General features: G+C 42.0%; 1 protein-coding gene across 1 annotated transcript in view; it reads left to right on the forward strand.

Annotated features, from left to right (window-relative positions):
- Nucleotides 1-12,973: 12,973 nt before the first annotated feature.
- The window catches only part of ACAP3 (ArfGAP with coiled-coil, ankyrin repeat and PH domains 3), a 302,744-nt gene continuing 299,335 nt past the window's right edge, over nucleotides 12,974-16,382 (forward strand). Inside the window, 1 exon segment of the mRNA XM_053690978.1 lies at nucleotides 12,974-13,039. Coding sequence (XP_053546953.1) covers nucleotides 12,974-13,039 — 66 coding nt within the window.

Here is a 16,382-nt window from a genome sequence, read left to right on the forward strand (position 1 = left end):
CTGGACGACATTACGGACAGGCTTAGAGTCCTTAAACTAGCTAATTCATTCATTTCGGAGGCCGTAGTACATCTTACTAAACTTACGGCGAAGAATTCAGGATTCGCCATTCAGGCACGCAGGGCGCTGTGGCTAAAATCCTGGTCAGCTGATGTTACTTCTAAGTCTAAATTGCTTAATATACCTTTCAAAGGGCAGACCTTATTCGGGGCCCGGGTTGAAAGAGATTATCGCTGACATTACAGGAGGTAAAGGCCATGCCCTGCCTCAGGACAAAGCCAAAGCCAAGACTAGACAGTCTAATTTTCGTTCCTTTCGTAATTTCAAAGCAGGAGCAGCATCAACTTCCTCTGCACCAAAACAGGAAGGAGCTGTTGCTCGCTACAGACAAGGCTGGAAACCTAACCAGTCCTGGAACAAGGGCAAGCAGACTAGGAAACCTGCTGCTGCCCCTAAAACAGCATGAATTGAGGGCCCCCGATCCGGGATCGGATCTAGTGGGGGGCAGACTTTCTCTCTTCGCCCAGGCTTGGGCAAGAGATGTTCAGGATCCCTGGGCGCTAGAGATAATATCTCAGGGATACCTTCTGGACTTCAAATACTCTCCTCCAAGAGAGAGATTTCATCTGTCAAGATTGTCAACAATCCAGACAAAGAAAGAGGCTTTTCTACGCTGCGTACAAGAGCTCTTGTTAATGGGAGTAATCCATCCAGTTCCACGATCGGAACAGGGACAGGGGTTTTACTCAAATCTGTTTGTGGTTCCCAAAAAAGAGGGAACTTTCAGACCAATCCTGGACTTAAAGATCCTAAACAAATTCCTAAGAGTTCCATCGTTCAAGATGGAGACTATTCGGACAATTTTACCTATGATCCAAGAGGGTCAATACATGACCACTGTAGATTTAAAAGATGGTTACCTTCACATACCGATTCACAAAGATCATTATCGGTACCTAAGGTTTGCCTTCCTAGACAGGCATTACCAGTTTGTGGCTCTTCCATTCGGATTGGCTACAGCTCCAAGAATCTTCACAAAGGTTCTGGGTGCTCTTCTGGCGGTACTAAGACCGCGGGGAATCTCGGTAGCTCCATACCTAGACGACATTCTGATACAAGCTTCAAGCTTTCAAACTGCCAAGTCTCATACAGAGTTAGTGCTGGCATTTCTAAGGTCACATGGATGGAAGGTGAACGAAAAGAAAAGTTCACTCGTTCCACTCACAAGAGTTCCCTTCCTGGGGACTCTTATAGATTCTGTAGAAATGAAGATTTACCTGACAGAGGACAGGCTAACAAGACTTCAAAGTGCTTGCCGCACCCTTCATTCCATTCAACACCCGTCAGTGGCTCAATGCATGGAGGTAATCGGCTTAATGGTAGCGGCAATGGACATAGTACCCTTTGCACGCTTACACCTCAGACCACTGCAACTGTGCATGCTAAGTCAGTGGAATGGGGATTACTCAGACTTATCCCCTTCTCTGAATCTGGATCAAGAGACCAAAAATTCTCTTCTATGGTGGCTTTCTCAGCCACATCTGTCCAGGGGGATGCCATTCAGCAGACCAGACTGGACAATTGTAACAACAGACGCCAGCCTTCTAGGTTGGGGTGCCGTCTGGAATTCTCTGAAGGCTCAGGGACAATTGAGTCAGGAGGAGAGTCTCCTGCCAATAAACATTCTGGAATTGAGAGCAGTTCTCAATGCCCTCCTGGCTTGGCCCCAGTTGACAACTCGGGGGTTCATCAGGTTTCAGTCGGACAACATCACGACTGTAGCTTACATCAACCATCAGGGAGGGACAAGAAGCTCCCTAGCTATGATGGAAGTATCAAAGATAATTTGCTGGGCAGAGTCTCACTCTTGCCACCTGTCAGCAATCCACATCCCGGGAGTGGAGAACTGGGAGGCGGATTTCTTAAGTCGTCAGACTGGGGAACTTCATCCGGAGGTCTTTGCCCAAATACTTCGACGTTGGGGCAAACCAGAGATAGATCTCATGGCGTCTCGACAGAACGCCAAGCTTCCTCGTTACGGGTCCAGATCCAGGGATCCAGGAGCAGTCCTGATAGATGCTCTGACAGCACCTTGGGACTTCAGGATGGCTTACGTGTTTCCACCCTTCCCGTTGCTTCCTCGATTGATTGCCAGAATCAAACAAGAGAGAGCATCAGTGATTCTAATAGCACCTGCGTGGCCACGCAGGACTTGGTATGCAGACCTGGTGGACATGTCATCCTGTCCACCTTGGTCTCTACCTCTGAAACAGGACCTTCTGATACAGGGTCCCTTCAAACATCAAAATCTAACTTCTCTGAAGCTGACTGCTTGGAAATTGAACGCTTGATTTTATCAAGACGTGGATTTTCTGAGTCAGTTATTGATATCTTAATACAGGCTAGGAAACCTGTTACCAGAAAGATTTACCATAAGATATGGCGTAAATACCTATATTGGTGTGAATCCAAAGGTTACTCTTGGAGTAAGGTTAGGATTCCTAGGATATTGTCTTTTCTACAAGAAGGTTTAGAAAAGGGTTTATCTGCTAGTTCATTAAAGGGACAGATCTCAGCTCTGTCCATTCTGTTACACAAACGTCTGTCAGAAGTTCCTGACGTCCAGGCTTTTTGTCAGGCTTTGGCCAGAATTAAGCCTGTGTTTAAAACTGTTGCTCCACCATGGAGTTTAAACCTTGTTCTTAATGTTTTACAGGGCGTTCCGTTTGAACCCCTTCATTCCATTGATATAAAGTTGTTATCTTGGAAAGTTCTATTTTTAATGGCTATTTTCCTCGGCTCGAAGAGTCTCTGAATTATCAGCCTTACATTGTGATTCTCCTTATTTGATTTTTCATTCGGATAAGGTAGTCCTGCGTACTAAACCTGGGTTCTTACCTAAGGTAGTTACTAACAGGAATATCAATCAAGAGATTGTTGTTCCTTCTTTATGCCCAAATCCTTCTTCAAAGAAGGAACGTCTACTGCACAACCTGGATGTAGTCCGTGCTCTAAAATTTTACTTACAGGCAACTAAGGAATTTCGACAAACGTCTTCTCTGTTTGTCATTTACTCTGGGCAGAGGAGAGGTCAAAAAGCTTCCGCTACCTCTCTTTCTTTTTGGCTTCGTAGCATAATTCGTTTAGCTTATGAGACTGCTGGACAGCAGCCTCCTGAAAGAATTACAGCTCATTCTACTAGAGCTGTGGCTTCCACTTGGGCCTTCAAGAATGAGGCCTCTGTTGAACAGATTTGCAAGGCTGCAACTTGGTCTTCGCTTCATACTTTTTCCAAATTTTACAAATTTGACACTTTTGCTTCATCGGAGGCTATTTTTGGGAGAAAGGTTCTTCAGGCAGTGGTTCCTTCTGTATAAAGAGCCTGCCTATCCCTCCCGTCATCCGTGTACTTTTGCTTTGGTATTGGTATCCCAGAAGTAATGATGACCCGTGGACTGATCACACTTAACAGAAGAAAACATAATTTATGCTTACCTGATAAATTCCTTTCTTCTGTAGTGTGATCAGTCCACGGCCCGCCCTGTTTTTAAGGCAGGTAAATATTTTTTAATTTATACTCCAGTCACCACTTCACCCTTGGCTTTTCCTTTCTCGTTGGTCCTTGGTCGAATGACTGGGAGTGACGTAGAGGGGAGGAGCTATATGCAGCTCTGCTGGGTGAATCCTCTTGCACTTCCTGTTGGGGAGGAGTAATATCCCAGAAGTAATGATGACCCGTGGACTGATCACACTACAGAAGAAAGGAATTTATCAGGTAAGCATAAATTATGTTTTTTACCTTTTAGCAAACCACCTATCATCTATGTTAGCCACATCTAGAACAGTGTAAAACTCTAAGGGGTCTTACCTCTAATGTCTAGGGTCTAGATTTGGCCCAGATGTCCTTCCTGTCCATATACTCTTTTCTGTCAGGCATGCTTTCCCTAATACATACTAGCAAATGCTTCATTTTAAATTTGGTCAGATGTGATGTCACACAAGAGACCAAATCCCTGGCAGCTATTTGGCAGTATACTGTTAAGGAGCTTCAATCATTTAATAAATACAATTAATATATGAGTGTCCATAGTGACATACAATCAAGCCCTTCCTGAAAATCTTCATCCATCAAAATGATGCTGCCCTAGGCACAAGCCTTAAAGGGATACTGAACCCAAATTTTTTTATTTCATGATTCAGATAGAGCATGCAATTTTAAGCACCTTTCTAATTTACTCCTATTATCAACTTTTCTTCATTCTTTTGGGTATCTTTATTTGAAAAAGCAGAATCTAAGCTTATGAGCTGGCCCATTTTTGGTTCAGTACCCTGGATAGCGCTTGCTGATTGGTGGCTACATTTATCCACCAATTAGCAAGCTGTACCCAGGTGCTGAACCAAAGATGGGCCAGCTCGTAAGCTTATATTCCTTCCTTTTTTAAATAAAGATACCAAAAGAACAAAGAAATTTTGATAACAGGATTAAATTAGAAAGTTGCTTAAAATTGCATGCTCCATCTGAATCATGAAAGAATTTTTTTTAGGTTAAATATCCCTATAACCAAAATATGCTCATGTCTGCAATGCATAGAAAATCAAAGCATTTGTGCCATATGTGTCATTAAGGAGATCATTTTACTGCACCAGAAATTAGAATGAATCTTTAAATAGGTTAAAATCCCACAGAGGACCGTCGCGCATTGCAAATCGGTGTGTTGCTGTTCTGTCTGTAATTCAAGGGGTTAAATACAATTGCACAGCTGGTTTACATTTTCTTTACACACCATTGCCAGAATTTCACTCACAGCATTCTGGCGATGCTGTATATTGTGCTTTGTTTTAACAGCTACAATTTAATGTTTTCTTTGATGACAAATTCAAGTTTTAAAATGTGAAATTGTAAATTATACAGAGCTGATTGGGGCAGTAACACTGTTTGATAGCATTAATATTAGAAAATAAACCATATATAGCAACAAAACTAGCAGATTCAGTTTATTTCATTTACACAAATTTCCCTTTTGTGGTTCTTTTTTTTTTTTAAATACAAAGCTCAGGCTACCGTGTACTTCGGTGGTAGTAGTGCCCTTGGGTACATTTCCCTCCAGATGTAGATAAAAGTAATGTATGGACATCTGCAGTCTGTTTCTCTCTGCCCCCAAAATTTTCTTTCATGGCATCATAATTTTGTTATCCTTTGCTGAAGGAACATCACTGCACTACTGGCAGGTAGCTGAACACATCTAGTAAGCCAACCACAAGAGACAAATGTGTGCAGGCACCAATCAGCAGCTATCTCCCACTAGTGTAGGATATGTGTGTATTGATTTTAACAAGGGATACAAAAAAAGCACATTCAAAAATAGAAGTTAAATTAAAAGTGTCTTAAAATGGCATGCTCTATCTGAATCATGCAAGTTTAAAAGGCACACTGAACCCAATTTTTTATTCTTTCATGATTCAGCTAGAGCATGCAATTTTAAGCAACTTTTTAATTTACTCCTATTATCAAATTTCCTTCATTCTCTTGGTATCTTTATATGAAATGCAAGAATGTAAGTTTAGATGCCGGCCCATTTTTGGTGAACAATTAATCCACCAATCAAAAAGTGCTGTCCAGAGTTCTAAACCAAAAAAAGTTTAGATGCCTTCTTTTTCAAATAAAGAAAGCAAGAGAACGAAGAAAAATTGATAATAGGAGTAAATTAGAAAGTTGCTTAAAATTGCATGCTCTATCTGAATCACGAAAGAAAAAAATTGGGTTCAGTGTCCCTTTAATTTTGACTTCTCTATCCCTTTTAAGAGAGCCCATGTGTTCCTACAGTACATTACTTATGGTCACACACAGCTGTGAGTGTTGCAAGGCACAAAAACTGAAATGCAGCTCTATTATAGCACTGGTGAAATACGTATCAATACAACAAAATGTGCTATATCACTCTTAGAATATCACTGAAGTATGTTTCTGCGATTATGAAATGATAAAAGTAGAAATATAGCATTTGATTAAAGGTTTGATGTAGGGGATGTTTAGGATTAAAAGGGAAATGAAACCCAATTTTTTTCTTTCATTATTCAAAGTGTACAATTTAAAAAAAAAAAAAAACTTTTTTTTTTTTTTTTTTTTTTACTTCTGTGGTGTCTTTCTCTTGTTAAGTGTGTTCAGTCCACGGGTCATTCATTACTTATGGGATATATTCTCCTTCCCAACAGGAAGTTGCAAGAGGATCACCCAAGCAGAGCTGCTATATAGCTCCTCCCCTCACATGTCATATCCAGTCATTCTCTTGCAACCCTCAACAAAGAAGGAGGTTGCGAGAGGAGCTGGAGTTTTTACTTAACTATTCTTCAATCAAAAGTTTGTTATTTTAAATGGCACCGGAGTGTGCTGTTTTTCTATCTCAGGCAGTATTTGGAAGAAGAAACTGCCTGCGTTTTTTTTCTATGATCTTAGCAGGCGTAACTAAGATCCACTGGCTGTTCTCGACATTCTGAGGAGTGGGGTAACTTCAGAAACTGGGAATAGCATGCGGGGTCCTCCGCAAATGAGGTATGTGCAGTACATATTTTCTGGGAATGGAATTGACTAAGAAAATACTGCTGTTACCGTATGATGTAAGTACAGCCTTAAATGCAGTAGTGGCAACTGGTATCAGGTTGATAAATGTATGCGCAGTCAAGTTATTTTCTAGGGACTAGAATTTGACTGATAAAATACTGTTAAAACTGAAATAATACTTAAGCCTTATCTGCAGTGGTAGCGACTGGTAGCAGGCTTAGTGATAACTTTGCATGACATTGGAAAATGTTATTTTTTAATAAAACGTTTACTGGCATGTTATTCGTTTTTTGTGAGGTACTTTGGTGATAAATCTCTTTGGGCATGATTTTTTTTCCACATGGCTGACATATATTTTCTGCATGGAAACCGTTATATCAGGGCTCCCACTGTTGTGATAGGAGTGGGAGGGACCTTGTTTTAGCGCCTTGTTGCGCAGTTATAATTCTAGCACAGTCTTCCTGCTTCTTCCTCCTTGATCCAGGACGTCTCTAGAGAGCTCAGGGGTCTGCAAAATTCATTTTTGAGGGAGGTAATCAGTCACAGCAGATCTGTGACAGTGTACTTGACTGTGATTAAAAGCGTTAAATCTTAATTGATATCCGTTTTATCCATTTTGGGTATTGAGGGGTTAATCATCCTTTTGCTAATGGGTGCAATCCTCTGCTAATATTACACTTCTTGTTAAGAATTGTTTAATTATATCTGTATTTTTGAAGCGCTGCAGCGTTTTTTATATTGCTTGTAAACTTATTGAAAGTGATTTCCAAGCTTGCTAGTTTCATTGCTAAGTCTGTTTAACATGTCTGATTCAGAGGAAACTGTTTGTTCATCATGTTCAAAAGCCAATGTGGAGCCCAATAGAACGATGTGTACCAATTGTATTGATATTGCTTTGAATAAAAGTCAATCTGTACCGATAGAGAAACTATCACCAGACAACGAGGGGGAAGTTATGCTGCCTAACTCTCCTCACGTGTCAGAACCTGCGTCTCCCGCTCGGGAGATGCGTAGGATTGAGACGCCAAGTACATCTAGGCCCTTACAAATCACTTTACATGATATGGCTAATGTTATGAAAGAAGTATTATATAATATGCCCGAATTAAGGGGCAAGCGCGATAGCTCTGGGTTAAGGACAGAGCGCGCTGATGACACGAGAGCCATGTCTGATACTGCGTCACAATTTGCAGAACATGAGGACGGTGAGCTTCATTCTGTCGGTGACGGTTCTGATCCGGGGAGACCGGATTCAGAAATTTTAAATTTAAGCTTGAGAACCTCCGTGTGTTACTAGGGGAGGTATTAGCGGCTCTGAATGATTGCGACACGGTGGCAATCCCAGAGAAATTGTGTAGGTTGGATAGATACTATGCGGTACCGGTGTGTACCGACGTCTTTCCTATACCAAAAAGACTTACAGAAATTATTAGTAAGGAGTGGGATAGGCCCGGTGTGCCTTTTTCCCCTCCCCCGATATTCAAAAAAAATGTTTCCTATAGACGCCACCACACGAGACTTATGGCAGGACGGTCCCTAAGGTGGAGGGAGCAGTTTCTACTTTAGCCAAGCGTACCACTATCCCGGTGGAGGATAGCTGTGCTTTCTCAGATCCAATGGATAAAAAATTAGAGGGTTATCTTAAGAAAATGTTTGTTCAACAGGGTTTTATTTTGCAGCCTCTTGCATGCATTGCGCCTGTCACGGCTGCAGCAGCATTCTGGTTTGAGTCTCTGGAAGAGGCGATTCGCACAGAGCCATTGGATGAGGCTTTGAGCAAAGTTAGAACCCTTAAGCAAGCTAATGCGTTTGTTTCAGATGCCGTAGTACATCTAACCAAACTTACGGCTAAAAATTCCGGATTCGCCATACAGGCGCGCAGAGCGCTCTGGCTTAAATCCTGGTCAGCAGATGTAACTTCCAAGTCTAAGCTACTTAACATTCCTTTCAAAGGGCAGACCTTATTCGGGCCCGGCTTGAAGGAAATTATTGCTGACATTACGGGAGGGAAGGGCCACGCCCTTCCTCAGGACAGGGCCAAACAGTCTAATTTTCGTGCCTTTCGTAACTTCAAGGCAGGAGCAGCATCAACTTCCTCCGCTCCAAAACAGGAAGGAACTTCTGCTCGTTACAGACAGGGTTGGAAAGGCAACCAGTCATGGAATAAGGGCAAGCAGGCCAGAAAGCCTACTTCCGCCCCTAAGACAGCATGAAGACAGGGCCCCCTATCCGGAGACGGATGTAGTGGGGGGCAGACTTTCTCTCTTCGCCCAGGCTTGGGCAAGAGATGTGCAGGATCCCTGGACGTTGAAGATTATATCTCAGGGATACCTTCTGGATTTCAAAACCTCTCCTCCACAAGGGAGGTTTCATCTTTCGAGGTTATCAACAAACCTAGTAAAGAGAGAGGCATTTCTACAATGTGTACAAGACCTCTTAATCATGGGAGTGATCCACTCAGTTCCGCGATCGGAACAGGGACAAGGATTTTACTCAAATCTATTTGTGGTTCCCAAAAAAGAGGGAACCTTCAGACCAATCTTGGACTTAAAGATCTTAAACAAATTCCTAAGGGTACCATCGTTCAAGATGGAAACCATTCGAACCATCCTACCCATGATCCAAGAGGGTCAATACATGACCACTGTAGATTTAAAAGATGCTTACCTTCACATACCGATTCACAAAGATCATTATCGGTACCTAAGGTTTGCCTTTCTAGACAGGCATTACCAGTTTGTGGCTCTTCCCTTCGGGTTAGCCACGGCCCCGAGAATTTTTACGAAGGTTCTGGGCTCACTTCTGGCGGTACTAAGACCACGAGGCATAGCGGTGGCTCCGTACCTAGACGACATTCTGATACAAGCGTCAAGTTTTCAGAATGCAAAGTCTCATACAGAGATAGTTCTTGCATTTCTGAGGTCGCATGGGTGGAAAGTGAACGTGGAAAAGAGTTCTCTGTTACCACTCACAAGGGTTCCTTTTCTAGGGACTCTTATAGATTCTGTAGAGATGAAGATTTACCTGACGGAGTCCCAGGTTATCAAAGATTCTCAATGCTTGCCGTGTCCTTCATTCCATTCCAAGCACCATCAGTAGCTCAGTGCATGGAGGTAATCGGCTTAATGGTCGCGGCAATGGACATAGTGCCATTTGCGCGCCTGCATCTCAGACCGCTGCAACTATGCATGCTCAGTCAATGGAACGGGGATTACTCAGATCTGTCCCCTTTGCTAAATCTGGACCAGGAGACCAGAGATTCTCTTCTCTGGTGGTTGTCACCGGTTCATCTGTCCAAAGGAATGACCTTTCGCAGACCAGATTGGACGATTGTAACAACGGATGCCAGCCTTCTAGGCTGGGGAGCAGTCTGGAATTCCCTGAAGGCTCAGGGTTCGTGGACTCAGGAGGAGAAACTCCTTCCAATAAACATTCTAGAATTAAGAGCAATATTCAATGCTCTTCTAGCTTGGCCTCAGTTAGCAAGACTGAGGTTCATCAGATTTCAGTCGGACAATATCATGACTGTGGCTTACATCAATCATCAAGGGGGAACCAGGAGTTCCCTAGCGATGTTGGAAGTCTCGAAGATAATTCGCTGGGCAGAGTCTCACTCTTGCCACCTGTCAGCGATTTACATCCCAGGCGTAGAGAACTGGGAGGCGGATTTCCTAAGTCGCCAGACTTTTCATCCGGGAGAGTGGGAACTTCACCCGGAGGTATTTGCTCAACTGATTCGTCGTCGGGGGCAAACCGGATCTGGATCTCATGGCATCTCGCCAGAACGCGAAGCTTCCTTGTTACGGATCCAGGTCCAGGGACCCGGGAGCGGTGCTGGTAGATGCATTAGCAGCCCCTTGGGTTTTCAACATAGCTTATTTGTTTCCACCATTTCCGTTGCTACCTCGACTGATTGCCAGGATCAAACAGGAGAGGGCATCGGTAATTCTGATAGCGCCTGCGTGGCCACGCAGGACCTGGTATGCAGACCTAGTGGACATGTCGTCCTGTCCACCATGGTCTCTTCCTCTGAGGCAGGACCTTCTAATTCAGGGTCCTTTCAACCATCCAAACCTAATTTCTCTGAGGCTGACTGCCTGGAAATTGAACGCTTGATTCTATCTAAGCGGGGGTTTTCGGATTCGGTTATTGATACATTAATACAGGCTCGGAAACCTGTGACCAGAAAAATTTACCATAAGATATGGCGTAAATATTTATATTGGTGCGAATCCAAGAGTTACTCATGGAGTAAGGTTAGGATTCCTAGGATATTGGCTTTTCTACAAGAGGGTTTAGAAAAAGGTTTGTCCGCTAGTTCGCTAAAGGGACAGATTTCATCTCTGTCTATTCTTTTACACAAACGTCTGGCAGAGAATCCAGACGTCCAGGCCTTTTGTTAGGCTTTGGCTAGAATTAAGCCTGTGTTTAAAGCTGTTGCTCCTCCGTGGAGCTTAAACTTGGTTCTTAAAGTTCTTCAGGGTGTTCCGTTTGAACCCCTTCATTCCATTGATATTAAGCTTTTATCTTGGAAAGTTTTGTTTTTGATGGCTATTTCCTCGGCTCGAAGAGTCTCTGAGTTATCTGCCTTACATTGTGATTCTCCTTATCTGATCTTTCATTCAGACAAGGTAGTACTGCGTACTAAACCTGGGTTTTTACCTAAGGTTGTTTCTAACAGGAATATCAATCAAGAGATTGTTGTTCCATCATTATGTCCTAATCCTTCTTCAAAGAAGGAACGTCTTTTGCATAATCTAGACGTGGTCCGTGCTCTGAAGTTCTACTTACAGGCAACTAAAGATTTTAGACAAACTTCTTCTCTGTTTGTCGTTTACTCTGGACAGAGGAGAGGTCAAAAGGCTTCGGCTACCTCTCTCTCTTTTTGGCTTCGTAGCATAATACGTTTAGCCTATGAGACTGCTGGACAGCAGCCTCCTGAAAGAATTACAGCTCATTCCACTAGAGCTGTGGCTTCCACCTGGGCCTTTAAGAATGAGGCCTCTGTGTAACAGATTTGCAAGGCTGCAACTTGGTCTTCACTTCATACTTTTTCCAAATTTTACAAATTTGACACTTTCGCTTCTTCGGAGGCTGGTTTTGGGAGAAAGGTTCTACAGGCAGTGGTTCCTTCTGTTTAATGTTCCTGCCTTGTCCCTCCCTTCATCTGTGTACTTAGCTTTGGTATGGGTATCCCATAAGTAATGGATGACCCGTGGACTGAACACACTTAACAAGAGAAAACATAATTTATGCTTACCTGATAAATTTATTTCTCTTGTAGTGTGTTCAGTCCACGGCCCGCCCTGTCTTTTTAAGGCAGGTTCTAAATTTTAAAATTATAACTCCAGTCACCACTGCACCCTATAGTTTCTCCTTTCTCGTCTTGTTTCGGTCGAATGACTGGATATGACATGTGAGGGGAGGAGCTATATAGCAGCTCTGCTTGGGTGATCCTCTTGCAACTTCCTGTTGGGAAGGAGATATAATCCCATAAGTAATGGATGACCCGTGGACTGAACACACTACAAGAGAAATAAATTTATCAGGTAAGCATAAATTATGTTTTTGATCAAAAGCAGGTTAGGAGCATGCACTTGTTTGCAGCACTGTCTTGTTTTCACAATGTTTTACATTGTGCAAAACTGCTGCCATATGGTTCTCCAGAAGTTTGATGTTGTGCTGGGCAATTGATTGACAAATTGTACCCCTTAATTTTGCAGACCCTGTGTACTTGTCTATTACAAACTAACCTAAATAGTATATTACAATTAGTGAAAATGAAAAGTTTAGTCTCTATACAAAGTGTAATAAACAAGCATTTTGATGGCCAAAAAAAACAAAAACCAGTTGATGTGTCTAGTTTGCTGGGGGTGATTCTATAGGTGACAACATGTCAATGTCACCCTTTACTGTGTGGGTACAATATAACGCCAGGCAGCAGAAAAAATGACTCATTATGTTTTTACAATTTCCTTCACCTCGAATGACATGTCCTAATCTGACCCCAAGAGGTGTAAATGTTTTTGCGGAACTGATAGCCCAAAATTACATTATTTTATTTATTTTTTTGGAATAGACCTCTAAGTTAAACCTATATGATAAAAAGGTTTTGTTCACTCAGTAAGAAGTATAATAATCTTGTGAGGTTTTATCAAGTTATTTTATATATGGAATTCACTAATAGAAAAATGGACTTGTAAATGTGTGGTTAAAGTGAATGTAAAGTTTAATAAATAAGTCCCCGTTTTTAAAAAATACTCTTAAAAACTGGGGCACTTTTTTGTAATACCTTTTTATTTATGAAAACCGACCGGCAATCCTCCGCCTGCAGCAGTTAGCAGATCAGTGACGAATCCGGCTTCCTCCAATCATTGCGTTCCCCACAAGGCGTCCAGCTTGTGAGGCCACGCAATGATTGGGGAAAACCAGATTCGTTATCGATCTGCTAACTACAGAGGAGCTTTAATAAAGAAAAAGGTAAGTATTTTAAAAAAAGAGGCTTCAATATAAAGTTTAATGAATGAAAGTGCCCCTCTTTTTAAGAGTATTTTTTAAAATCGAACACATATTCATTAACCCCTTAATGACCGCAGCACTTTTCCATTTTCTGTCCGTTTGGGACCAAGGCTATTTTTACATTTTTACGGTGTTTGTGTTTAGCTGTAATTGTCCTCTTACTCATTTACTGTAGCCACACATATTATATACCGTTTTTCTCACCATTAAATGGACTTTCTAAAGATACCATTATTTTCATCATATCTTATAATTTACTATAAAAAACATTATAAAATATGAGGAAAAAATGGAAAAAAACACACTTTTTCTAACTTTGACCCCCAAAATCTGTTACACATCTACAACCACCAAAAAACACCCATGCTAAATAGTTTCTAAATTTTGTCCTGAGTTAGAAATACCCAATGTTTACATGTTCTTTGCTTTTTTTGCAAGTTATAGGGCCATAAATACAAGTAGCACTTTGCTATTTCAAAACCACTTTTTTTCAAAATTAGCGCTAGTTACATTGGAACACTAATATCTTTCAGGAATCCCTGAATATCCATTGACATGTATATATTTTTTTTTAGAAGACAACCCAAAGTATTGATCTAGGCCCATTTTGGTATATTTCATGCCACCATTTCACCGCCAAATGCGATCAAATAAATTTTTTTTTCACTTTTTCACAAATTTTTTCACAAACTTTAGGTTTCTCACTGAAATTATTTACAAACAACTTATGCAATTATAGCATAAATGGTTGTAAATGCTTCTCTGGGATCCCCTTTGTTCAGAAATAGCAGACATATATGGCTTTGGCTTTGCTTTTTGGTAATTAGAAGGCTGCTAAATGCCACTGCGCACAATACGTGTATTATGCCCAGCAGTGAAGGGGTTAATTAGGGAGCATGTAGGGAGCTTCTAGGGTTAATTTTAGCTTTAGTGTAGTGTAGTAGACAACCCAAGTATTGATCTAGGCCCATTTTGGTATATTTCATGCCACCATTTCACCGCCAAATGCAATCAAATTAAAAAAAAACGTTAATTTTTTCACAATTTTAGGTTTCTCACTGAAATTATTTACAAACAGCTTGTGCAATTATGGCACAAATGGTTGTAAATGCTTCTCTGGGATGTCCTTTGTTCAGAAATAGCAGACATATGACTTTGGCGTTGCTTTTTGGTAATTAGAAAGTCGCTAAATGCTGCTGCGCATCACACGTGTATTATGGCTAGCAGTGAAGGGGTTAATTAGGTAGTTTGTAGGGAGCTTGCAGGGTTAATTTTAGCTTTAGTGTAGATATCAGCCTCCCACCTGACACATCCCACCCCCTGATCCCTCCCAAACAGCTCCCTTCCCTCCCCCACCCCACAATTGTCCCCGCCATCTTAAGTACTGGCAGAAAGTCTGCCAGTACTAAAATAAGTTTTTTTTTTTTTTTTTTTTTTAAAAAGAAAAAAAAGCATATTTACATATGCTGTGTTTAGGATCCCCCCTTAGCCCCCCCAAAACAGCTCTCTAAGCCTCCCCCTCTGCCTTATTGGGGGCCATCTTGGGTACTGGCAGCTGTCTGCCAGTACCCAGTTTGCACACAAACAAATGTTATTTTTTTTTTATCTTTTTCTGTAGTGTAGCTTCCCCCCCCACCCCCCCACGGACCAACCCCCACCACATAAATGACACCTAAAGTTTTTTTTTTTACATTCTAGGTCCCACTTTTATTTTGTTTTGGGACACATTTTTCTGTAGTGTAGCGGTTCCCACCCGCTCCCTCCCCGTGCACGCGCCCGCGGACTCCCCCGCCCACGATCCCGCCCCCCTCCACATGACCAGGGCCATCGATGGCCGCCACCCACCTCCCACACCGGCTCCCACCGATACCGGCCATCGATGTCCGGTGCAGAGAGGGCCACAGAGTGGCTCTCTCTGCATCGGATGGCCGTAGAAGGTTATTGCAGGATGCCTCCATATCGAGGCATCACTGCAATAACCGGAAAGCAGCTGGAAGCGAGCAGGATCGCTTCCAGCTGCTTTCCACACCGAGGACGTGCAGGGTACGTTCTCAGGCGTTAACTGCCTTTTTTCTGAGGACGTACCCTGCACGTCCTCTGTCATTAAGGGGTTAAACTCTACATTCACTTTAAAGGGACATAAAACCCAATTTTTTGCTTTCACAATTTAGAAAGAGCACGCAATTTTAAACAACTTTCTAATTGACATCTATTATCTATTTTGTGTTTATTCTCTTGATATTCTTTGCTGAAAAGCATATCTAGATAGGCTACGTAGCTGCCGATTTGTTTCAGCCTCGTGTGTGGCTCACCCATGTGCATTGCTATTTCTTCAACAAAGGATATCTAAAAAAAATTAAGCAAATAAATTATAGAAGTAAATTGGAATGTTGTTTAAATTTGTATTCTCTATCTGAATCTTGAATTTTTTTGGGGGGGTTTAGTGTCCCTTTAAGTATTGAGAATTTGGATTGTGATCAGTAAAACGGGACTGGCACATGTGAAGTGTACAGCCTTTTTTTACTTAACATTAATGTGCAAAGTTATACCAATAAACAATTGACTGCTGGGTCGAGATTACATATGTGGCGCAGGCTTCAGCGTAACTGCTGAAACCTGCGTCTCCCGTAATTTCACCTTGCACATCGGGGAATCACAAATACGGCACCGGCAGTTCATTAAGTGCAGTAAGTTGGATAAACTAACGATGTCCAGAAATGTGCGTAAATATGTGCTGTTCAAATCAGACAATAGGAATGCAAGGGACACCATATTTAAACGCATACCTTGAATTCACTATTCTGTGTAAGGCGGCGATCGTACGAAGAGGATGCTCCACGGTCCCGGTCCTGCTCCGCACTAATCTCCAGAAGACTTCACCGCCTGGAACAAGACCTCCTTCGCCCGACTTCAGGAACAGTGAGCACCTATTTGGGGGTTAGATTTAGGCTTTTTTTTTATTTTTTGGTGTTTTTTTTTTTTTTTTAATATTAGGGATTTATTGGGCACTCTTAAAAGAGCTGAATGCCCTTTTAAGGGCAGTAAAAGAGCTGCATGCCCTTTTAAGGGCAATGCCCATACAAATGCCCCTTTAGGGGCAATGGGTAGTTTAGGATTTTTTTAGTGTTAGGTTTTTTTTTTTTGGGGGTTTGTTGGGTGGGGGGTTTGTTGGGTGGGGGTTTTACTGTTAGAGGGGGGACTTAGTATTTTTTAAGGTAAAAGAGCTGTGTAACTTAGGGCAATGCCCTACAAAAGGCCCTTTTAAGGGCTATTGGTAGTTTAGTACTAGATTAGGGGGTGTTTT

Source organism: Bombina bombina, chromosome 8, assembly GCF_027579735.1.
Source record: "Bombina bombina isolate aBomBom1 chromosome 8, aBomBom1.pri, whole genome shotgun sequence".
In the NCBI taxonomy this organism is placed as follows: domain Eukaryota; kingdom Metazoa; phylum Chordata; class Amphibia; order Anura; family Bombinatoridae; genus Bombina; species Bombina bombina.